The sequence below is a fragment of the Natrix helvetica genome (genome assembly GCF_964273705.1).
Source record: "Natrix helvetica genome assembly, chromosome: 4".
Lineage (NCBI taxonomy): Eukaryota > Metazoa > Chordata > Lepidosauria > Squamata > Natricidae > Natrix > Natrix helvetica.
This window is the reverse complement of record NC_138550.1, coordinates 16,489,380-16,515,137: the sequence shown is the minus strand read 5'-3', so window position 1 is coordinate 16,515,137 and position 25,758 is coordinate 16,489,380. Positions and strand designations below refer to the sequence as shown.

General features: G+C 36.5%; 1 protein-coding gene across 1 annotated transcript in view; it reads right to left on the bottom strand.

The window, feature by feature from the left end:
* Positions 1-25,758, bottom strand: part of DYNC2H1 (dynein cytoplasmic 2 heavy chain 1) — a 163,805-nt gene that overhangs the window by 8,351 nt on the left and 129,696 nt on the right. Inside the window, exons 83-87 of the mRNA XM_081950886.1 lie at positions 19,692-19,808; positions 16,209-16,418; positions 15,909-15,998; positions 3,335-3,444; positions 2,287-2,368 (exon numbers count right to left, since the gene is read on the bottom strand). Of these exons, the coding sequence (XP_081807012.1) occupies positions 2,287-2,368; positions 3,335-3,444; positions 15,909-15,998; positions 16,209-16,418; positions 19,692-19,808 (609 nt within the window). The remainder of the gene's footprint in view (positions 1-2,286; positions 2,369-3,334; positions 3,445-15,908; positions 15,999-16,208; positions 16,419-19,691; positions 19,809-25,758) is intronic.

Here is a 25,758-nt window from a genome sequence, read left to right as displayed (position 1 = left end):
CATGTGCTGCCCACGCCCGGTTTAGTGAAGGGGAAAAAAAAATCACGATATGTCACGTGATGATGATGTGAGTTTGATACTCCTGTTCTAGACTAACTATATGCACAGGCAGGTGAACATCAAAACAAGGAAGAATTTTTTTTGTGATAGTATTACTTGTCAGGGTTCTGACCAATGCCCTAATAAAAGCAGCAGCCTCAGGCCAATTTTCAAGAAAAATCCAGTTGTTTATTAGGACTGCCATATCGGTGCGAATCAAATGAAGCCAGTGCTGACTTCACCCAGTTCATGCCTTGCCTCTGACTCTGTTTGCCTCTCCCCCTCAAGGTGTGTCATCAGTCACATTCCCCAACAAAGCAATTTTGCGGGTCGTGGCACTCTCTCCGGCTGTTACATGTCTCCGTGGAGGTGGCCTTGGCTTCAGCTGGCTAGGATGTGTTTTGTTTTGACTGAGGTGTGAATTCCTCGGTGCAGCTGTGAGGCCCGATTTCCCATCACCCTGCCTATGGCAACTCGGGAGCGGGTCAGGAAAGCTTCGCGAGTTGACATTACTATTTAGAAATTTACTCCCATAGTTTAGACAATACTAGGTTACTGAATATCACCATAGAAAACATAAACTATTGCTATATTAGAAGCAGGAATGCTGCTCTTATTAAATAATCTAAATAATGTATATGATTTCAGACAAATATTTGATATATTACAGAAAAACCTCTAAGTCCTCACATGTTCCAATTGTAAGCTGTGCCTTTCTTTAGGATGCACAGATCCAAGTTTTAAACATTATGTATATTTATATCCACAATTTAACATATTCAGACTTTACTTCTTCTTACTGGGTCCCTAAACCCAGTTTGAATTCATAACACTCTAAAAATATTCTTCAAAGCATTTCCTCATCAATTCCAAATGGTTTAAGATATCATAAGAGGCATGAGTTTATGTTAATAAATCAAAAAATGCATTTTCACATGCATTGTCGGGTAACAGTTTCTTTACAAGCAACTCTAAATGTCATTAAATAAGATTTAATTATATACAAATTGATTCTGAATCAAAAATTTATCATTGTCATTTCCGGAAAAAATTATTCTTGTAATCAGGTCTTGAGGCTATTGGTTGAATTAATCAACCATTTCAAGGATGATAATATCTCCGGGCCAAGTTGTAAACTTGGTTCAGTCAGTGTGCCTATTTTAATATGCACATGCATTTCAAATTTTCTTCCAGAAATGACAGCAAACCTTTAAAGGTCAAGCAGTAATGTTGTATTTGAAATCTACATGACTGAAACATTAATTTCTATATTTTTGCAAATCTTTTACAAGATTCTTTTGGTACTTCAGGTTTAATATTCAATAAAGTAAAAGAAGAACTTTAATTGAAGAACTGATTTGCAAAATGTAGGCCATATCTATTTGGTCTATTTGTTCACTGTGTTCAGCAGGACAAATTAGATAGCTGTATAAGGTAAAGGTTCCCCTCGCACATATGTGTTAGTCGTTCCCAACTCTAGGGGGCAGTGCTCATCTCCGTTTCAAAGCCAAAGAGCCAGCACTGTCCAAAGACATCTCCATGGCAGGCATGACTAAATGTCGAAGGCGCACGGAATGCTATTACCTTTCCACCAAAGGTGGTTCCTATTTTTCTACTTGCAGAAGATGGGACAAGTAATGGGAGCTCACTCCATTACACGGTGCTAGGGATTTGAACCGCCAAACTGCCATCCTTTCTGATCGACAAGCTCAGCATCTTAGCCACTGAGCTACCTTTTAGATAGCTATATAGTAAAGTACAAACTTCATCAATTTCTATTACCAGCCAGAGATAAAGAGAATATTTTTTTTCTCTTTAAACACCTTTTAAATAATTTTATCCCTGCTAGCTAAGCTGAAAATGTTGCTATTGGGAATTGCTCATTTTTTAGAAAACTCCCCACACTCCAATTATTTTCTTGGTCAGACTTTTTCTAAAACGCATAGCATGACTTGGGAAAAACCCAAAATGTTTGTGATATTTTACAGAGAACTGAACAGAGCTCATTGATAAAAAGAAGGAGCAGTGTGGATAGAATAGCAAAGGACAGAATAAGTAACACAATTATATTAACAGATAACAGATTAACAAATAATTAATATTATTTTAGGTTCTCTTTGAGGTTGGAATGGAGTGAGTTATGCATTTAATGAAACAAAATAATAAATATTTGACTATATTTAATTTATTTATAGATCTATAATCTCATAGAAGGCTTAGCAAGTATAATTTCAACAGGTTGATTACCTGAACTTGGAGTTTTGCTTCTCTTATTTGACCTTTCCAGGATGCTGTAAATTTTAGACTATCTACAGAACAGGTCATTACTCTGGAAGAGAATAATAAATGAAAATATAAATAGTTTATTTGAAATGAAATAAACCATACGTTATCTCCCATACATTAAAAGATAACACACAGCTGCTGATTAAGTGAACCAGATTCCTAAAACAATCCACACCACTCCCACTGCTAAAAAAAGTACAGCATTCAATAAAACAATACATTTGGATTAATGAAAATAAGATGCTGTATTGTTAATAATAGTATTTTATGCTAAGTAAGAATGTGACACTGTTTAAGAATATGCACAAATCATTTAGTTTAATGAAAAGAAGGACTAGGGGTGACATGATAGCAGTGTTTCAATATCTCAGAGCCACAAAGAAGAGGGAGTCAAGCTATTCTCTATTCTTATATTTTTCATTCCATTAATGTCTCTTTGAATGCTATTCTCAGGGCTTTTTTTTAAATGCATTAATGCTAAAAATCAGAATCTTTTAGCATTTCTAGTATTTCATTTTGCTTGTACACAATACTTTGTGGCACTAAATTTACTTCTAGAAAGACTATCATGTTATTAGAAATGAAGGTTTAGCTGCAGACTTGCAAAATCTGTTTCCTAAAGCATCATATTTGCCATCAAGTTAACAAGTTAAATATATCTGATTTATTTTAGGAAATGTCTGTGCTTTTTTTCACTAGAAAGGACTCGATATTTTTTTTCAAAAAATTATGAAATGAGATAAAACATCAATAGAACAGATGACAGAGGATAATAAAACCAAACAGTATTAGTGGCAAAACACATTTTATGGAAGTAGATGAAAAGCTTTGCCACCAAATCTGTTCTTTACATAAAGACAGAAGACATGAGAGAGAGGACCAACTGGACTTCCTACTGAAGACAATCCTATAGTGTAGTCTTCCATAGACAATGAAGATGAGAAAATGAAAGAACGAATGAAGCAATAGTACTGAGAGACACATACATGACATGCAACAGTTCACCTACCTTGCAGTCTCTTGCCTTAAGGCATTCAGAAAGGTATCTGGATGGAAGAGTTCTGAGAGGTCCAGAGTATCCAAAAGTAAGGTCTGCTTTTCTGCTTTACTCACCCAATTCTAGAAAGATAACAGCAGTGTATGCTAAGAGGGAAAAAATCTAGCTAACTGAACACATTCAAGTGCCTATCCAGCATTTTCTGAGGAATTCAATGAGAATTAATATGGAATAACACATAGGACTGTGACCTTAGAAGTAAGTGACAACATAGTTCAAAACTGATTACATAAATGACTTTGCAAGTCAAGTATGTGACAAAAATGATATTGCGGGACATGATGCACAGTGTTGCTAGGCTTCATTATTAATATGGTTCAAAAGATAATTTCTGATACACTGGCAATCATGGGAAGGGAATGGACCAGTGGTGGGTTACGGCCAGTACACCTCGGCCATAACTTACCACTGGTCCATTCCCTTTGCACAGGTGTACTGGTGCCTGCTGGGGGCACTAGGTACCGTTCTGGTACAGTGCTTCGGAGGGCCCACCTGCCCACTTTCCCAACTGGGCCATTTGCGCACGCCGAGCAGCTGGAGCGTCTCAGGGCGGTGTTGTGCATGCACGTGCAGCATGTATGCATGTGGTGGTTGCCCAGCCCCGTCGCAGCGCACCGGTTGCGACGGGATCCGGAACCCACCACTGGAATGAACACCTTGTTTTATTCATAAATCCCAATTTTGGAAATATCAGAAAGGAAATGTATTATACATAAATGTCTCCCACCTCATTTCATGATGGAATGACATCTACAAACCAGGTAAATGCCAGTCAAAAACCTGCCAGCATGTATGCCAACACACACAGCTTTATAGAAAGAAAACAAATGGATTTGACATAGGAACCCAAGCCAATTAATCAGAACGGTAAGTTACAAATTTAAAACTTCTGATGTGTCTGCATTGGGCAAACACATAATTTCTTTTTTTTTTTTTTAATAAAAAATTATATTTTCAGACAAACACAAACACACAACACATATAACATAAAAGCCTCTTCAACTACACACAGTGTGTCAATTAGTTACAAAGTCTTTCTGTGTCCTTTCCGTAGCCTTCACTTGAATTTTATCAAAATTCACATATTGACAATCAAGATATTTTTGTATACATTGCTATTATGCTTCCTCCTATTCTGTCATTCTATCATTTTAGCATTGATTACATTCTCTAATAATTTCCAATTCTATGGTTTTTTCCCCATTATTAGTATCATCAATCTATTATACATGTATACAAATTGTTATAATTAGTAAACATCCATTAAGCCTAGCTATTATTACATCCTTTCAACATAAGGCATATTAAATTTGAAGTAAATTTATATTATGACATTTTATTACATCATCCTGAAATCATCCAATAATATTACATCTTTATATTCTATTCTATATAGAATTGTTTATCTTTTATAAAAAGGCTTTTCAATATCATCTCCATGATCCTCACTTACAGTTTGTATAAGATTTCATATTATCAATCTAGTACATATAAATGCTTTGTTATCATTATTAATCATTTATTTGACTATAGCTGTTATTATGTTGTACATGGCACTCAAAATGTAACTGTATTTAACTAAATTTATGTCCAAGAGAGGAAAAGAAAAAAAAGTGTAAAAATTATGCTCCTTCTCAGCCTTACGAGAGAAGAAGCTTTTAATCCACAAATACAAAAATGGAGAAAGTATAGAGGAAGAAGGAAAAAAAGAGACCAGTCCATCTATTTTTGTCTCTCTTTGTAAATACCAAGTTCTGAGAGAGAGAGAGAGAGAGAGAGAGAGAGAGAGAGAGAGAGAGAGAGAAGTAAAAATTAAGCTCCGTCCAAGCTTTACGAGAGAAGAAGCTTTTAATCCACGAATATAAAAAATGGAGAAAGTATAGAGGAAGAAGGGAAAAAAAGAGACCAGTCCAGTTTAAAAGTAAGAGGCTTTTGTAAAGATTCCATCCATAGAAAACAAACAAAATTAAGGTAGAAAAGATAACACGATTGTCTTAAACCAGAGTTAATTCGCCGCTTCTTTTCTTCCGCCTTCAATTCTATTTTAAATTCCAATTCTTTTGGGTTTTCCCTTCTCTAATAATAAAATTTTTTCTCACCAATTCAACACCACTCCTGTACTACTTCTGTTTCAGAGGCTTGTCCCAACCTTCGGCAGCCATTTTGGTTGCTTCTCTTGTAGCTGGCAAAAAGAGCTTTCTCCTGGATCAATCAGGGGCTTTGCGATGCCCCTGAGATCAGCAGAACATGCTCTTCTCTATCACTGTTCCTTCCAAAAGGACCGTCCAGGAACAGAGATATCGACAGCAATCCTGGAGACCAAGATTGCAGGTCGTGTCATTGCGACGTCAAGACCCGCCCTCGGGCAAACGCATAATTTCTTAATTCACAGTAAAATATATTCAGCCATTCTTAAATAGACACTGCAGTATTGTGTCTGCCTCTGAGTAAGTTTTACTGAACATAATTGTATCATATACCCTGTTTCCCTGAAAATAAGACCTCCATGGATAATAAGTCCAATCGGGCTTTTGAGCACATGTGCTAAAATAAGCCTTCCCCAAAAATTTTGCCTCCTCCTCCACCTCAAAAATAATAAGAACTCCCTGAAAATAAGGCCAAGTGCTTATTTCGGGGGTCAAAAGAAAATAAGACCTTGTCTTATTTTCGGGAAAACACGGTATTCAACTTCAAAAATAATGGAGCATTCTGCTACATAATACACATGATGCCATTTGACATAAGCAAATAAGTCCCTAAATTTTTATGTATGAAATTATGGTTCATGAATAATCTTATCAAAAAATAAATAATAGTTTGTTTGATAAACAATATTGGTTTGAAACATGCGGAAGAGGCTTTTATCCTGCAGTGGATAGACAATGGCTAGAATGATGATGAAGAAACAATAATTTATGTTGTTTTTCAACTTGAAATATGCTATGAAAAACACAAAGCCCCATACAAATTTTATAAAGACATATAATGCCCGTATAATTTTTTTAAAAAAAAGACTAAAATGGTTACAATAAATTCCTCTTGTTAACTTAATATGCTATATGTAAACAATGATATTGGTTACAAAAACTGCATTTTAAAGCAACATACCGTATTTTTCGGAGTATAAGATGCATCTTTTTCCCTCAAAAAAGAAGCTGAAAATCTGGGTGCATCTTATACACTGAATACATCATTTTTTGCCTCCTGACACCCCGCTCCCTTCACCAAAATGGCTATTGATGCCTTTGTTTGAAAATAACTGGGCCTGTTACCGCGAAAAACGGGCCGATTTTTGGGAGATCTGCAGAGTGCAAGAACATGTTTATTTAAATTTTCCTCTTGAAAACCTTGGTGCATTTTATACTCCAGTGTGTCTTATACGTCGAAAAATATGGTATTTATTGTAAAATGAAAATCTATCGTAAATTCATCAGGAAATCTGGGACAATGCAATAGTTATAAATACGAGTCAGTTGCCAGGCGTCTGAATTTTGATCCAACCATGGGAATGCTGCAACAGTCGTAAGTGTGAAAAATGTTCATAAGTCATTTTTTTTCAGTGCTGTTGTAACTTTGAACAGTCACTAAACAAACAGCTGTAAATCAAGGACTACCTGTATAGCAATCTCTCCAATTTTATGAAATAAAATTAATTAATAATCTAAAATCCAACCTTATTCAAAGCATGTTTCTAATACAGAAACCTTTGGACTGGCAGTAGAATATGAGCAAACTTTATATCCATGACATTTTAAATCACTATTTCAAGCTATGGAAAATGTTTAGATTCAATTTTGTATGTTCCTTAGCAATGTGTCACATACATCTTTTGCCAGCATTTTGCTGAATATTTCCAATCCTAGTATAGATACACTTTGTATTTCACAAGAACATAATGGAAAAAACACCAAGAGCTTCATATAGCATTTTTTCCCAACAATTTACTGCCTTCCTTCAAAATAACTGCCTAAAACCAGACAATTTTCCAATCAATCAATCACATTCTATTCTTTTCTTTTCTTGAATTTGTATGCCACTATTTAAATTGAGACCATATGATTCCCCTATTTAAAAAAGGTTCATTATCCAAGATGAAAGCAAACATGTCATTTCTATTTAAATATTCCTCGTCACATTTGATTTCAGATAGAATCTTTTAGCCTAATAACACCAGAAAATTTGCAAGTCTTAATTGTTCTATAAATCTCTTTCTAGTTCTACTGTTGAATGTCTATTGCAAATGACAAAATTGGAAAAAGAGGCTGAGATAAATTAACAAAAGCGCTCTTATTAAAGATATTGCTACCACCCTATGAATAATGGGGAGAAAGGCCATTGAAGTGATAATCACATAAACTACATAAATAAATAAACTACATAATTTGTTGTTCTAGCATAGTAACTCCCCACATTGCTGTTTTTTTCCCCCTGAGACAGAACAATTTAATCAAATGCCCTTTATATGTGTCACAACATAGATTACAAATGTTTCTCCCAGATAATTATGAATGATCTGAGTGCTCTCTTCCCCTCCCCCCAATTCTATTTATACTCGTGAGCTTGGTCATATCTGCACGATTCTTTCAATGATGTATCAGTTCCTGCTATATTATGGCAGTAATTGCAGTTTTTCAACCAGAAAGATAGCATGAAGTAAAGTGTTCATGTCAAAGTGGTCATTAGAGTCATTTGTAATTTCAGATTAATATATTCATTTTATTAGTGTATTCAAATAAACATTGGATTCAAGAATTTCAGACATCTATGGGCAAGCAATTATATTCAATTAAATTCTAAGCAACTGTAATGATTAACAGCAGCAGTTTGTTTTCAAATATGAAGTAATTATTTTGTAATTTGCTTGTTTAATAAAAAGTGAATTACATGGTGGCTAGTATTTTAAAACTATATCTGTCTGTCTATCGATGTTCTGATAGCAATGCCACTTAGACATATATACCGCTTCATAGTGATTTACAAAGCCGTTTACAGAGTCAACATATTGCCCCCAACAATCTGGGTCCTCATTTAACTGACCTTGGAAGGATGGAAGGCTGAGTCAACCTTGAGCTGGTGAGGATCGAACTGCTGGTAGAATTAGCCTGCAATACCACAATCTAACCACTGTGCCACCACATCTCTAATAATAGTTCACTTCTAATAGCTCACTTTTAGTTATCAGACATGAGAAAATACGATAAGCAAAAAAAAAAAACAGTTTAATTTCTGAAGCAATAAACTGCATCATTTTTAAAGCATCTTAAAAACCAAAAGGCTTACTATGTAGACTTTTTTCTTGTCTTAGATGGCAAAATATCAGCTGCAAAGGATGTGTGTATTCAGCCTGGACATCATTCTATGTAACATAATTTAACTGAGGCTTAAAATTGGTGAAAGTAGCATTTCACGAAAGGTTTTACATACTGATACATTTTACATGTAACTATATAGTTGATAACTATAGTATAACAGTGTAATAAAAACACAACAGAGATGAAAAGGAATGTGATATTTCGCAAAATTCAATTTTAAAAGAGAGCCAGGTTTTAAAACATTCCATCACCACCATCATCATCGTCGCCGTCTGGTGGTGTTACATTAGCCAAGAGACTACAATTCTATTGCAGAGTACTAGTTTGGTTGCCTGTTTACCACCTCTGTCAGGTACCCGCTTGCACACTTCCCATGGTGCACCACAAGAGGGCGAGCTAGCTTCGCACCAGAAAAAAGAAGAAGAGTGGCTCTTCCTGCAGCAGCATTTTAGTCCCCCTCATAAACAGGGAAGGTTCAGAGCAGACAGGAATTAGACTGCCTGCATGGAGCACCAACTCATCTTCTCACAGAAGTGGTTCCCATTTATCTACTCGCATAGAACATGCAAGCTGGACAGAAACTGAGGCAAGTAATGGGAGTTCACTCCACCATGCAATGCTAGGGCTTGAACTGCTGAAGCAGAGACCATCTCCAGCATCATTAAGCCACTAAACTACTGTGCCTCAAAAACATTCTGTTATCATAGCTTGTATCAAATGTAGGATTCCAGGAGGATTCTAGTATTTCTTGTTGAGTCTGTTTCCTGACCTGCTTTATCTTGAAGGTTGTCATTAGTCTTGAAAGCTTACCTGTGTTTCTATTCCTCTCCTCTTATACCAAAGAGAGTTAAGGTAGAGCCAGTTTAAGATTCTTTCTAATATACTCTTCTTTCCCCAAATTTAAGCCATGTTTTCCAGTTTCTAGTTATCACATTCCTTATCCAAGGTCATCTGTGTGATTTTCTATACTTTAGAACTTGAAGCCACTGGGTGGGCAGTATGGATACTCTATTCCAAATGTCTTGTATATTATCGCCATTTATTTCTGTGATGTTTTAAAATGTATGGCAGTAATACATTGTTGCCTTAGCCTCAATGCATTCATTGAATGCATCATGTAAGATAGTAGCACCAGTTTTCCATCCAAGAAAACCTCAGAGGTAATAGAGCTTCTAATGAGATTTCTGAATGAACACTATTACACCCAAAGATATAGCAACCCCCCACTCTTTGCAAGGCCAATGATAATCTATTTCATCATAAAGCCATATAGTTCAAAGGTATTGGGATGAAGGGTTAGTCTTTTCTGACACACAAAGGTAATGCACCTGCCTGTACATTTGTACAGTTGTACTAGCTCTGACACCATATCACTGTGCGTCCATGATTTTAACATTACAGCTTCAATGGAAAGCCTTGTATTAGAATTCTGTGCAAGAGAGATGAATGCTAACGATTGAAAACAATTCAGACAAAGCCAAGGTACTTGCTAATGTAAGATTACTTTTTTTTGCAAGAATGTGGAAGGATGAATGTAATGTAGCAATAGGAAAATTGGTGGGATGGTTATCACATGGTTATGAAATGAAATGAATAAGCTAGGAAAAAATAAAATGAAATAAAAGGTATTTTAAAAAATGAGAAAATGAGAACTGGAATACCTAACAATCTCTAAAAGATTGGTCATATTTTTCCAGAAAGTTTATTTCATAGATGATGAAAATCTTCTGCTACTATTGCCTTTCTATCTGTTGGAGCTCTCTCCTTCTATGGAATAAGTGTTCCTGCTACTATTACTGTAGCAGAGCCTACCTGTTGGTAAGATATGCTTCCCCAAACATATAAACAAACAAATTATTTCTCTAATTAGGGAGATGAACAGAGTGTCCAATTTACAGCTAATGCAAGAAAAAGCAATATAGTACAAAATTATTCTTAAAATGTCTCAGAACTTTCTTTGAAAATTGCTTCCTGCTTAAAAGGAAAGAAGGGACTAGCTGGGAAGCTCCTATTAACCCATGACATAAGGACGCTATCTTTACCCAGCAAGGAACAGCATTTTCCAAAGTACTGTATATATAATAAAGAATACAGATAGTTCTTAAATAATGACTACTTGTTCAGTGCCCACTTGCCGTTACAATGGGACTGAATGAATGATACTTATGATCAGTACTTTATGTTCCAGCCACCCCAGCACTCCTGCAGTCATGTGATCACAATCTGGATGCTTGGAAATCAGCTTACATTTACGATAGTTACAAGACCTCCTGGTCAGGTGATCATCACTTACAACTTGCACAAGCAAAGTCAAAGAGGAAGCCAGCAGGGAAGATCCCAAGTCACTCCTGTTAAGTCACTTCCACCATTTTTTCTCCTGAGAAACAGCTATGTAGAGATACTGGGAATCTTGTACTTTGTGGCACGTGCCCTCCAACAGCACCTCTCCTCCCCACACACCTGCCCTCCATACTGCATGTCTGCCAACCTGCCAGCATCCACCTGTGCAACCTCCTGCCCCTTGCAGCAGCCATACCCACTCTGGCTGTGTTTGCACCCACCTACCTCTTCACTGGTCTGCTTGCAAGCTCCATAGGACTTGCAGTTTTTTGTTGGCTTCCCTATTAAGTTAGGACTCTGTAAGGAGGAGATCTTAATCCCTAATTTTCACTTAGCAACAGAAATTGGAACTGCTGGGACTGCTGTTGCTAAATGATGCAGTCATGTGACACCACATTTTACAACTGCATTGCTTAGCAGTGGAAACTCTGGTCCCCATTATTGTTTTAAGTGAAGAGTATCTCACGGATGAAGGTGAATATACGTGTCCCGGAATAATGCTGCAGGATCCAATCTGGGTCGGTCACTGGGACCAGATGTTTTGTCTTCTGTGCTTTTGGATTCATGCTGGAGGCCATTTTCAGGGAATTTTTCCTTAGCACCAGTCTGAAACTCGGAAGACAAAATCTCTGGTCCTGCCTGGTGACCGATCCAGATTGGATCCTGGAATAGTATTTGTAGACAACAGTGCAAGATATGCTTCCAGGGTTTCAAACTTTGATATATCAAGTATTGTGACATTATTAAGTGCAAAGTACTAATGTCACACAGCTTCCCCAAGGTTTAATATATTTTCATGTCCATACAGTTGTCTAATATCTCTAATAATCCTTAGCAATATGACAACCTGAAATGTTAATTTGCTAGTGCATTTCTCATTTCACTGTGCGTTCCCAAGAGTAAAGCAATTTTCGTTGAAAGAATAAAATTAAAATACTCTTTTATTATAGTACTTCCTAATGCAATATCCATCCGCTACAGATAATTGTAGGGAGTTTATTATGCGAATGAATTTGGGAACAGACAATAATAACCTTTTAAATGCAATATGAGTCCAGGGACGTGTTGTGAATAGACCTTTAAATCAAAGCCTTTAAATTGGAGAGCCTGTCAAGGTATTTTACAATATCAAAATCACTGATTTTAAACAAATAAGTTCACTTGTGTTTTTGAAAACAAGTAATAAAATGTTACCATTGTTTTCACTAAGCATGACAAATGTTATCTGACTGTGTGAAATGTTCATATTTGTATTTTTTATGCAAAGGATGCATAAAAAATTCCAGATGCAATTTATTTTTTTAAAAAAATATAAAACTACTTGAGAAAACGTATGGGTCTGAAAGACGTACTTGAATTTAATTACCCAATAAATATTCAATAAAGATATATGGTAGACTAGGAAAAGCATCCAAGACAAAATATCACGACAGAGATACCATCAAGAAATTTCCTAATGCCTAATAGTAATCTTTTTACAAGGATGCTCAAAGGAAATATCAAAAACCTATTAATTATTCAGAAATAAAGTAAAGGTATATTTGAAATTGACAACATATACAAGTAACATAATCAATTTTAAGGACAGTAGCAGAAATAAATCAGGCAATTACTTTTGTTTTCTCATTATTGCTGAATATATTATGATGCATTATTGCAAATATATATATATATATATATATATATATATATATATATTTTCAACCCAACCACCCGTAATCTAAGCACAATAGTCAAGATGCTATGTAAAAATGATATAAAGTTAATAACCTAAGACATTTTAATGCATTCTGGGCCATCCATTTATTTGTTTGTTTATACAATTTATTGGCTGCCCATCTTTGTCATAGGGTATTTCAGGGAAGCTTACCCATACCCACTTGGGTCATTCTTTCAGAGATATGTCTTGACCAGATTCCTTAATGCCTCCAAAAATGACACAGCTTCTAATGTATTGCCTTCTCAGGAAAAGTTGGGATGCATTCAGAGATGTATCTGCCTTGAAAAAAGCCCATGCTGAACTGTATAGCACAGTCAAGCATTAGCCCAGGAAATGTTTTATGACATTTTGTAAAAAAAAAAACCTGCTAGGTGATAATGCTTATGTCATAAAATGTTTTATAAAATTTGCCAAATTTCAGTTACACAAGAGTCCTTGGTCCTGGATTTTGGGCACATTCTGTAAATTAGTCCATTTAAGATACCTTAGTTCAAAAGGTTTTGCCCTATGGTGCAACGTTTCGTCCAATTAAAAATTATAGGAATCAGAGTTTAGTAGTAGCTACATAACATAGCATATTATCTGGTTCGCTTTAGATTTCTTTTTAAAGCGTTGCTATCACCTGGACACATTTTTAGAAGGGATGTAGGGTCAGTATTCAGTAAGAAACCTTATTATGCCATCAAATGCATATATTCTATAAAAGATCTATCAATTTAGCATTACAGAAGTCCCAATCCAGCTCCATGCTAGTGTATCTTCACTGCTGGTGCAATTCCACGGTATAAATGGTTAAAATGAATCAGAGACCTAAGCCCATTCTATCCTCATTCAAAGGTAACAGATCTGGGCCTCTAGAAAAGTAAACTCATTGCCTCTCTGGAAAAAAATATGACGGCCAAGGTGAGATTTTAAAAAGCTCGTACCAACTATGCACACAGCTATGATTCAAATTAGTTTAGTACATAGTGACACGGGGGAGGCAATGTGGCATGAAAGTCGCTCTCCAGGCTCGCGTTGGACAAACTTAGCTCGTGTAAGGAGCTAATAATGGAAATTGATGAGAAAAGAGATTCTGCAAAATAAGGCGCTTTATCTACTTTGCCTCTGAATATTTAAATAAACTGCATACAGCTAATATTGGCCTTTTCAGTAATCTTCCAAATGTATGCCCACGCAGATGCAACATCACTCTGTACATTAAGGATAAGCAAAAGAATGGAAAATTTATGGTATAAGTCAATCTGTTCTGAGTATCTTTCTTATTGCTTTTTATCCCTTTTGTCTTTGAGAGGTTTTTTTTTTAAAGATTTACAAGAAAAAAAGCCCTTCTTCCAATGGAGCTGGGAACTATATCCGCAAACAGCTGGTGGACACCTAGCCTTTCACTCCAAACAATGCCACCAGCAGCTAAATGTTCATGAGCTCTTTCCTCTTGAAATATCAGTCCATCAACACAGAACATAATCTTCAATACACATATCGAATCAGTTGACTTAATTTCTATTCTTATTTTTTCGAGATGGATGATATAAACTTACAAAGACTTATTGTTACCTAGTAGATAATTATGGAGGTAAAGAAATAAGGGTTGTCACAAATGAAAGAATATTAATGGTAACTTGAACACACAATGCTCAATGAAATATTTAACTATGTTTAATGGATAATCAGTGACTTTATTCCTAATTGTAAAAACCGTTGCACAAAAACTTGTAACCAAACGACATGCTTGATGAAATTGTGTTTCTTTTTCTTTTTTCAATATCTTGCTCTTGTTCTGTATGTGTTGTTTTGTCTTTTTCAAAGAAAAAAAAAACACATATCGAATCATAGCGCAGCACCTAACAGAAAGGAGTACATATCGATTCGTTACTGCTGCCTCTTTTCAAACAGAGGGCAAATACATGAACAGTAACTCCAGATGTGTGCTCTTGTTCGCGCTCGTTTTCTTTTTATGAAGGAAACTGTACATCGAGGGCCATAAATTTTTTTTGAAAAAAAAACAGAAGGCATAGAATGTTGTGTTGTGGCTGCTGCTATTGTTTGTTACACTGTATGTGTCTTCTATTTTCTGTGGGCAGCTTCCCAGCGACAAACTTCTGCAAACTCAGGCTGGTTCAGACTTGCACCAGGATCAGGCGGCTTTGAAATTTTCCAACTTGCTTTGTCTACAAAACGGCCTAATACCACTGATCCCTTATGAAGCCTCAATGCATTTTACACTATTATCCCCAACGTACCAAAGGAACTCAAATATAAAGACATACACTCCATGCCATTCTGTGTGATATTTTAAAAAGGTGAATTCCTATAGGTGGCTTTATAAAAGAAGTGGTGCAACTTGAATCTGTGGGGGGAGACGAGCTGGAACTGGAGCTGACAGAGATCGAGAAGGCGGCTTCGTTAGCTTTGGAGGAAAATGGGAGGAGCAGGCCCAGTCAGGCCAGGGCTTTTCAGGATCAGGACAGCTTGTAAGCATGGAGGAACAGGAGCAGGATGACCAAGAGAGACTAAGCAGTGAACATGAGAGACAGAGCTCAGGCAATGAGTATGGACCACCCCCTCCTGATCGGCGAGTACGGAGAATGGAGAGAAGGCGGGAACAGCACAGACTGAGGCGACTACTCAGGAGAACGCCCCACCCCTCTTCACAAGGCATACCTGGGACTGAGACTTAAGGAAGCACTGTAGGGAGGGTCATTTGTCTGGAATAAACGCTGAATTCCTGGAGTGTTGAGTGCCAACGTTTGAATTTTCCTGGATTCCTTGTATTCTTTCTAGGTTTCTGGATTACTTGCCTTTCTCCTTTGCTTCCTGGACTCTTCAACTTGCCCTGCTGGATTTATTGCTGTGCAGCTGTGATGTTCACAGCATTGGGCTCCACTATTTGCAGCCAGAGCCTGTTTGAGGGGTATGTGTGTGTGTCCGTGTGCGTGTGCGTTTGTCATCACTTTATTCTAGGACTTGCCAGAAACGTGGGAGCATTTGGGGAAATTTGGAGCAATAAAGGGGCGGTTTGAATTGCCAGCTGCCTGTCTTATCTCTGTGTCGTGCCCTGGGTCATCACAGATATCTTATATGTATGAATTTTACTACATATTGTAAACCTATTAAACTTTAAAAAATGAATAATGTTGCAATGGGACACTACCTGAATAGCATGTGCTCGTGCTACAACAGCTCTCAGATACTGTAAAGGATCTTCTGGGCCTTCCCATTTGCTCTGCCATGTTAAAGGACACTGAAAAAAAGAAAAAAAGAATCACCACTAGAAATCTTGCTGACTGTTCTAATTCACAAATCTTGTCTGCATTTCCCCAGTGGATAGGAAAGCTTTTTACCTCTTTGATTAATAAGTAAACGTCATCCTTCCTCAATTAGATGTGGTTCAAGTTTATTTTAGTTACTCAAAAATTATGCATCTTGTACCCAGAGAATTGAAACATCTTACCTTTTGGTTTAATAAAGCGCTGGCTAATTTTTGAACTTCTGAGCTTAAGAGTGAGGTTCCTCGAATTACTTTACTGAGAGCAGCAAGAGACTGATGAATACCTTGAACTAAGCGGATGGCATTAAATTGTTCTAAGATAATGAATGAAAGGATTGGAGATCCTTGACGTTCAGAAGGAGGAGACACTTTCTGATGAATCAGATTGGAATTCTAAAAGACAAAAATCCACCAATGTTCAGTTAATAGGCTGAATGAAATCATCCTTGAAAATATACAGAAATAGATACTGATCCCAGAAAGGGGGGGTAAGGTAATGGTAAAGCTTCCCCTCGCACATATGTGCTAGTCATTCCCAACTCTAGGGGGCGGTACTCATCTCTGTTTCAAAACTGAAGAGCAAGTGCTGTCCGAAGAAGTCTCCGTGGCCATGTGGCTGGCATGACTAAATGCCAAAGGCACACGGAACACTGTTACCTTCCCACCAAGGTGGTCCCTATTTTTCGACTTGCATTTTTACATGCTTTCGAACTGCTAGGTTAGCAGAAGCTGGGACCAGTAATGGGAGCTCACTCCATTACACACTACTGCCAACCTTTCTGATTGACAAGCTCAGTCTCTTAGCCACATAATTGACATAATTCCTATCCTTCAAGGTATATATCTAAGTATCCTGGAAAAATATCTTTCTCAGAATTGGAGATGTCTGCATTGCTGCAGTGATAATGAACAAAGTAGGAAAGTGGCCACTGGATCTTGAAACAAGCAGAAAACGATAAAGCAAAAAGAGGCAGTTATGTTATTATACTCTTCAAAATTAAAGATTTTGAATTATTCACTAAGACTTGGTAATCTGAATAAGAAGATATAACAATAAATTGCAACAGTTAACTCAGTTTAATTAAATTCTTCCTTACATACAAGGCCACTCTTGTCAATTACTGTGAAGAGACAACTTATCTATTATTTTTTAAGACAGGAAAAAAATTCTCCGGAAGCTCAATTTTCAGAAAGATTTTTCTTCTTATTCTGGATGGTACAGCATTCACTCAGCCTGACCTTAATATCACGTACTCAAGTGGTAGTAGTGACAAGGCATGCTTTTCTAGAACTTTGAATGAAATTCAAATCAGATTAGGCTATTAGAAAATTCAATCTATTCGGCTGGCTTGGAAGGATGTTGGAAAGTATAAATGGTGCAGAATTCAATTGCCAGAAGTAGAAATTGATGATTTAAACTATATAATAATCATATTTGTTAAACAACATTTGTTTCTCTGCCAAATTCAAAGTGCTGATTATGACTGTTAAAGCCATATCCTGTAATAAGTCTTTCTGAAAGCTTCTTTGCTTCCAAATACGATGGTGTGGGCGGTTAATGGCATTAGTTTTTTTGACATATGTTACATTACTGCTCTGCAAGCATCTTTGGCTTCCAGTGTGATTCTCAGTGCAATTCAAGAAGCTGATAGTAATTTTTAAAGCCCTTCACGGCTTGAGACCATGGCTACATATCGGTCTCCCCACAACTGTTTCTACCCATTGTACCTGGTTTGGCAGGATAGGCCTGCTCTGAGTGACATTGGCTAAAGAGTTTTGGCTTGCGGAGCCCAGAAGGATGAACTTTTCTGTCATGATGCCAAACCTGTAGCCCATCATTCCATTTGAGATAACATGAGCTCAGGCCTTTCTGGCTTTTTGTTGTGTAATGAAGTGCAGTTGGAAACTTTACTATTATTTTGCTATTAATTTACTAAGTCACTTTTGCTAATAATCTATGAAATTTCTTAACATATTAGCATTAGTGCTTTTTTAAAGTTTATGTTGATTTTTGTTTGTTTGTTCAATTTATATGGTCATCCATTTCAAGCAAATGGATGCTTGAATGGGTGGCTAATAATTTTAAAAAAACAGAGCAAAAACCCAACAATTGTCAATATAATTGCAGCACAAATATTTCAATAGAACGCAGTGCACAGGTTCTAAAATTGGTGAACTGATTTATTAATTTTAAGTTACCAGATTAGAGCTTGAAGCAGAGGTGGTATTCAGAACTTGAAGCAGAGGTGGTATTCAGCAGGTTCTGATCAGTTCTGGAGAACTGGTAGAGAAAAGTTTGACCAGTTCGGAGAACCGGTATATACCACCTCTGACTGGCCGTGCCCCATCTATTTTCTGCCTCCCGAGTCCCAGCTGATTGGGAGGGAATGGGGATTTTGCCATAACCTTCCCTTGCCATGCCCACCAAGCCATGCCCACAGAACCGGTAGTAAAAAAAAGTGAATCCCATCACTGGCTTGAAGGCATTCTGACTGAAATTAATGGAATTTACCGGTAAATTGTGTCACAAGTAAATTGTCAGTTTAATATGAATTAGACCTCAGATCCATTAATTCTGGATCCAATACAATATATGGATTATTGTATTGCTTCTAAAACATAATGCTGTGTTTCCTATTTGAAGATAATTCTGGCTGAAAAGCTATAGTCAGCCCAATGCATTCATTTTCAAAAGTGCTTAGTATGGAAGTGGGATTCTAGTGATGCAGGAAGAGGAAATAATTGTTTTAAAGGCCCAGACTTAGTACTTACTACACAATAGATATAAATATAAAAGTCTGAAAATGTTTATATCCCAACAGCAACCCTTTACTTCTTTTCTGCACAGGCAAAATGGCAATCTATTCATAATGTGTTACGCCTCTTGTATCATGTAGTCACCGAAAATTTGACATTCACAAATCTGACCAAACTGCAATTTTTAATTTCTCAGATTAGTTTTTGTGGCTCGGGAGCCTTGACCTCACAAAAGTGGCTCAAATCTTAATTGTGGTTACTCCAAACCTACCATCCAGTTTCTGGTCCGACTTTTGTGATTTTAATATGTGTTAGGAAAGTATAAAGGTTTTAGCAATAGAAGAATCATAGGATTGAAAATCAGTCTTCAGTCCAAGTACGTATATACCCCAAATCTTTTGTCCTAACAGTATAAAATATCATTCTGATATCAGAAATAATTATCTATTATATAAAACAAATTCTTCTCAAATTTTAATAAAAAAAAATCTGGGGAAGCTGGCAGAGAAGGGTGCAAATAGTGAAGGATCATGATCACAGGATGCTTGGTAAGCAGTTGTAAGATTAGGTTGTCAAGCACCCAAAATGTGATAATGTTACCCCAAGAGTGGGGCAGTAGATATCACTTCAAAGATGGGCCATTAAATAATCATTCCTGAATCTCTCATAATTTCAGACAGTCATTTGCGACTGATTGTAAGTTGAGCACGACTTGTATAATTTCGTTCTCTTTTCATTCATCTCATATTTTCAATCTCTTTGGTTTACCATAACTTAGTCCTTTACTATATTTTGCATAACATTGTATAATCTGAGAGGAATAACCTGTTGCTTATAAAATCTCAATATGTGTGAAAAATATGGTTATTAACATCAAATGAGTTTTTTCTATCCTCCAGCTGATCTTACCTGATTAAGCTTTTTCCATAGATTGAGGACTGGAGAAAGCTCATTTGACCAGATTTCTCTGTCAAATTTGCAACCGGCAGTTACAGACCTACTCAAGATCCGAAGTTGTGAAATTACCTGTAAGAGAAAAAAACAAACAAATGAGAATATGGAGACAATTCCCAATAAAATTACAGGAGAGATTCATTCCTACTGTACATATTTTGATAAATATCTTCGGAAGGGTATGAACCAGATCATAATTACAAATAAAGATTTAACCATAAATTATATGAGAAATGTCTCATCAAAATGAGCAATTATTGCTAGCAAGTATATTTAGCATAGAGTGTTTTCATTAATTGATTATTTGTATTAATAATTACATTACCAGAGATATTTAAGGCTGATTACAAAGGATTAACGTGATACTATTGTTTGAGATCGTAAGAAAGAAATGTTGATCACAAGAATTCATATGAGATAAAGCTGGTTAACTTGAATTAGAATTATGTGACAATTTCTAAAAGGTTTGAAATCAAATCTGTTTGAATAATTATTTGAAAACTTGCGTAGTGCTGTGTCCTGTATTTGTTCTTGTAGCCATGTAAACATTTAGACGTTGCAAATTATGGAGTTTATAAACAAATACTAATTAAGAAAAGACTATGGAATTTTTAATTGCAAGTTTTGAAAATATATTTTGCACGATAGTTTTAAACATGCTGATCTAGGACATAAAGTCATATTGAGAAAACTTTGAATTTATCTCTAATGAAAACATAGTTTAAAATAGTCAAATATAGAACAATCATGTATATAGACATCAGTACAACAAATTTAAATCTTGAATGTGGCCACCTGGCCACACTCTGTAGAACTTGCCCATTCGCCTGTTTGTCAGCCTCCTGGCCTTTCAAACAAGGAACATCAATTGGAAAATTAGGAGAAAGTTGCAAGTTGCAATCAGTTGAGGTCCTCAAAATAATGATCTGCAATCCTTGCTTAACAACAGCAACAGAAATTGCTAGGATTGCTATCACTAAGCAGTACAGTTATATGACATTGCCTTTATAAGCACATCACTTAATGGTGGAAATTCAGCTTCAAATTACTGTCAGTAAGCAAGAAGTATCTCCAAAGACAAGCCATTCATATCCATATCCATATCCTTTTTATGTTTATTTGAGGATCTGAAAGTCAGCTTTTAAGAGTTCTCTAAAGGAATATTATAATATAATCCTTATATAGGTTACAATGCAGTAGAAAATGCAGGACAGTATTTTATTATAAATATTTGAGTTTCTATATGTAGCTACATCTGAGGTTTACATTACAATTTACCATTGTTGAAATGCTTAAACATCTCTTTTGTTTTCTTCTTCTTCTTCTTCTTCTTCTTCTTCTTCTTCTTCTTCTTCTTCTTCTTCTTCTTCTTCTTCTTCTTCTTCTTCTTCTTCTTCTTCTTCTTCTAATGGTAGTAACCCTTAAGTAACTGAGTCGGTTCACTTGAGTCAGGTTTACTTTTGGCGACATTATGGCTATCCAGTTTTTTGCTTGGAAATAACATGAACAAATCAACTAGGGGCTATCAACCTGCCAGGAAGTATCTTTCAAAATCATTATTTGTGCTTTTAACAATAGATTGATCATGCCTAAATTAAGTTCCATTGACTTCAGTGAAATCTATTCTAAGCACAATTAAATGTGGATTCAGTTTAATAGTTACAGAGTACCATAAAGACAGCTCACACATGAAAATCCATTATACTTGGTCTCATTGACATTTTGTTATCTGTATCTGTGTCATCTATATTGATATCCATATCTAACTACCGTGTTTCCCCGAAAATAAGTCCTCTCCAGATAATAAGTCCAATTGGGCTTTTGAGCGCATGAGCTAAAATAAGCCCTCCCCGAAAAAAATGCACTTCCTGAAAATATTGCAACACAGCAGCAGCCATGAGGAGACCATGTTCGCCTCCTCCTGCACCTCAAAAATAATAAGACCTCCCCGGAAATAAGGCCAAGTGCTTATTTCAAAGGTCAAAAGAAAATAAGACCCTGTCTTACTTTCGGGGAAACAGGGTACTGTCTATCTATATCTATTTATTTATTGTACTATATGAGACATATCTCATTTCATGAGGCTGCACTATTCAGTTGTTCAGTACTCTGAATTAAGTACTTAAAGTTCACTTGCTTCTGTATTTTTGATAGAGTTTCTAACTTAAAAAATGTGCAGTGATGCAGTGTTTCATTTTGTTTGATAAATTGAATACTTTTTAGTTTATCAAAACAAATTAAAACAATTTATTACACTTGGTGGAACATGAAGCTTCACTGGTTTGTAAGCTGTGTTATTTTAAATTGTATAATTGTTGTTATTAACTTATTTATTACATTCTGAAAAATTAGTGCTTTAAAAATAACAGTTTCAATTTAAGTAGAAAATAGAGAAAACTTTTAATACTTTCTTTTACAAACTAGACACATATTGTTAAATCTTAATGAAAATGAATCACCTTGTATATGAAAATGTTTTTCTTCTTCACAGAAATTGAAATGGAAATTGATATGTTTGCTGAACAATAACTAAATTATAGTTATAATAGTATAGGATCTCCAAATTAGATACTTCTTTCTTTTCTAGTATAACCAGGGCTAAAAAAAAACCTCTTGTCAAATCAGTTTATACTTAAATTAGCCAAAGTATCTAATTTGAATTACCTTCCATTCTCCTTACAATTATTATTCTCCATGCTAAAATCTCACATAGAAAATTCAGTGGGGAAAAAATTGTATAAGAAATGGAATCAGGATTTAGGCTCGACATATGCTCAGGCAATAAAATGTTTGTAAGGAAACAGATCTTTCTGGGCAATTTGGACAGTGGTAGAAGTAAAACAGATGAAGGAAGCAACTGAAAGATCCTGGAGTTAAGTACCATTCAAATGAAAAAAGCATGATATGTAAGAAGTCCTCAATTTATGACTGCTCGCTTAGTGACCATTCAGAATTATGATGGACCCAAAAAGATATTTACAGCCCAAATTTGAAGTTCTTTTAATCAGCCTTTCCCTCCCAGTCACATGATCACATTTTGTGTACTCGGCAACTGGCACACATTTATGTGAACATGATTCAATATGTTTCAGTTTCTGGCAAAAAAGCAACCATTGGTAACAATGGGTTCACTTAAGGACAGTGGTGCTCATTTAATGACTGCAGATTCACTTAACAACCATGGTGATTCGCTTAATGACTGCAAACAAAATATATAAAATTGGCTCGATCATGTGATGAGCTACTTAAAAAAACTGGCACAACTTACAACTGTAATTCCAGGCTCAATTATGGTCGTAAATCAAGGACTACCGGCAGTGGTTAAACAATTGCAATGAGATTGATAAAATCACCTTAGCAACAGAAGATCACCGAGTAGTTTTAAGCAATCTTTGTCTCGGTCTAAAGATCTATTTCCCATCTTTTAGGGTGTTACGCTTGGTGGTTCTAAGAGACATGCCTTCTCTGCTGTGTCATCACAGTTCTTCCCCCCTTAAGGAATGTTCTCCCCACTCCCCCAGAAGTGGGTCTCGCTCCATCCCCTTCAACATTCTGCAGATTTCTCAAGATCTAGCTATGCTGTCAGGCCTGGAGATTCCAGGGGATCCTATTATGGCTCCTTTACTATGGCCAACGTTATCTTCTTTGCTCAGGTATATTTTGTAGCTTTTAATTATGACAGTTGTGTATGTTTATTGGTTTTCTTTTTAATTCACTATTATATAGTGACGAGAGTCGTGTTTCTGTGGAATGGGCAGCCATATGAATATGATAAATCAATAGATTGCTGATAGCTAGATGTCTAGCTAGACAGACACACAGACAGAAAATGAGAGCTCTGGATCTGTGATGACTCCCCCACATGTGTCCCCAGATACCTCTCCAGATATCAGCTTGGAGGAGGATGAACCAATTCTGGGCACATCTGGAATGGAGTTGGTCAATGGCTCCAAACAGCCATCTGAGAGGGATTTGGCTGAAGCGCAGCTGCAGGAGGACAGCCCTGAGGCTTCAGGTGGGAAAACCATGCAGCCGCAGCTGGTTAGTGATGATGATGATGATGAACTGCCTTCTGTAACTGATCCGAGAACACATAGGGCACAGAAAAGGCAGGAGCAGCCACGGTCATCCCAATTACTCATGAGGAGGCAGCCTTGCCTCTCTCGATTGGCTGCACCAGAAGTTGGCTATTTAGCACAGCAGACAGATGGAGACAATATTGGGAACAATGCGTTCATTTCCTAGCTGTATGTTTCCTGGTCGTTGTGATCCCTGCCTTGCTTTGGATTGACACTGTGACTTGACTTTGGATCAGGCCTTGGGATCTCTGGATGTTTCTTGCTTCATGATCCTTGTTATGTTGTGGATTTAATTTTTCCTGGTGGATTTGTCTTGTTTGGGAAACTTTCAAGTGCCTTGTGGACTCATTGGTCCTTACTCTGTGGTTTAGCTTAGGTCTACTTTTGGCTGGACTTAATTGGGAGAGTTCTGGGTTTTTAGTAAAGGGAATTGCTGTGGGATACTAATAAACCTACTAAGCCAGAGGTGTCCAAACTTGGGAACTTTAAGACTTGTGGACTTCAACTCCCAGAATTCCCCAGCCAGCCATGCTGGCTGGGGAATTTTGGGAGTTGAAGTCCACAAGTCTTAAAGTTCCCAAGTTTGGACACCCCTGTACTAAGCCACCTTTAAATGTGTGTGCGAGTGAGCAGGGCAGCATAGTATGTTACCTTAAACTCTGAAAGAGGAAAGGTAGGACACAATTCTAACAAATAAAATATATGCTAGATATGAATCATTGCAAAGTTGTAGGCAGCTTATTGGGCATATATATCATCCGCACATAAAAAAAGGTACTGAATCTATTCTATTTGGAATTGGATCCATTGTCGTCTCTTTTCTAAGAACAGTGAATATTAACAGACCATCGGTTATTTTAGTAACCTTCTAGAATATGCATTCTAATTTTCCATGTCTCTGAACTATAATTTATGATAGTTATTTGGAAGATGAGGGTTTTACTAAATATCAGAAGTTAAACGTGTAGGCTTTTTATTTTGTCAAAAGACTGTATCAGCACATTTTTTTCAAGGGAATTAGGTCTTAAAAGCTTGAATACAAATCGTAGGAGACATGCTAGCTCATGCAATTTTTAACTTAAGCAAACTAAGAGTGAATCTTTCCGTCACAGTAAAGGAAACACTGCATTCATGCTGTCAGCTTTGAATTTTATCAAACTTCCAAACAAAATGTCTCTTGTTTCTTTGAAGAGGCCATGCGTGGCATGTTATAAAAATATGGTCATTTTACATAAAGCTATGTCATTATGAAGAAGATTCTGTCCTCCACTTCCAAGAACTAGCAAGCAACAGAAGATATCTTGGGCATAAACAGCCCAACTGAATATGTACATTTCTACTGCTCCAGTTGCTTGTGTAGGAAAGAGAAAGTAGAATAGAATAGAATAGAATTCTTTATTGGCCAAGTGTGATTAGACACACAAGGAATTTGTCTTTGGTGCATATGTTCTCAGTGTACATAAAAAGACATGAAAATATACATTCGTCAAGAATCATAAGGTACAACACTTAATGTTAGTCATAGGGTACAAATAAGCAATCAGGAAACAACCAATATCAATATAAATCGTAAGGATATAATCAACAAAGTTACAGGCCTGCAGTCATAAGTGGGAGGAGATAGGTGATAGGAACCACAAGAAGATTAATAGTAGGAGAGAGATTAAGATTAAGCATTTATCCTTCCTTACCATGAAAGAAATATTTCTCAGCAATCGTTTTCAAAGAATACATTTTCACAAAATCATTTCCATCTCATCCCTAAACCACCACTGTCTTCAGTTGCTCCACTGTAAAATGATGTCTTCTCCCAACCCCAAATCTTGTGCTACTGACAATCTATAATACAATGAAAACATGGATGGTGGCTTGCCCAGTTCCTGCTGCTCAATTAAGCAAGCTGTTTCCCATCTTGCTGTTGGCCCTCTATGGCTGTTTTGGCC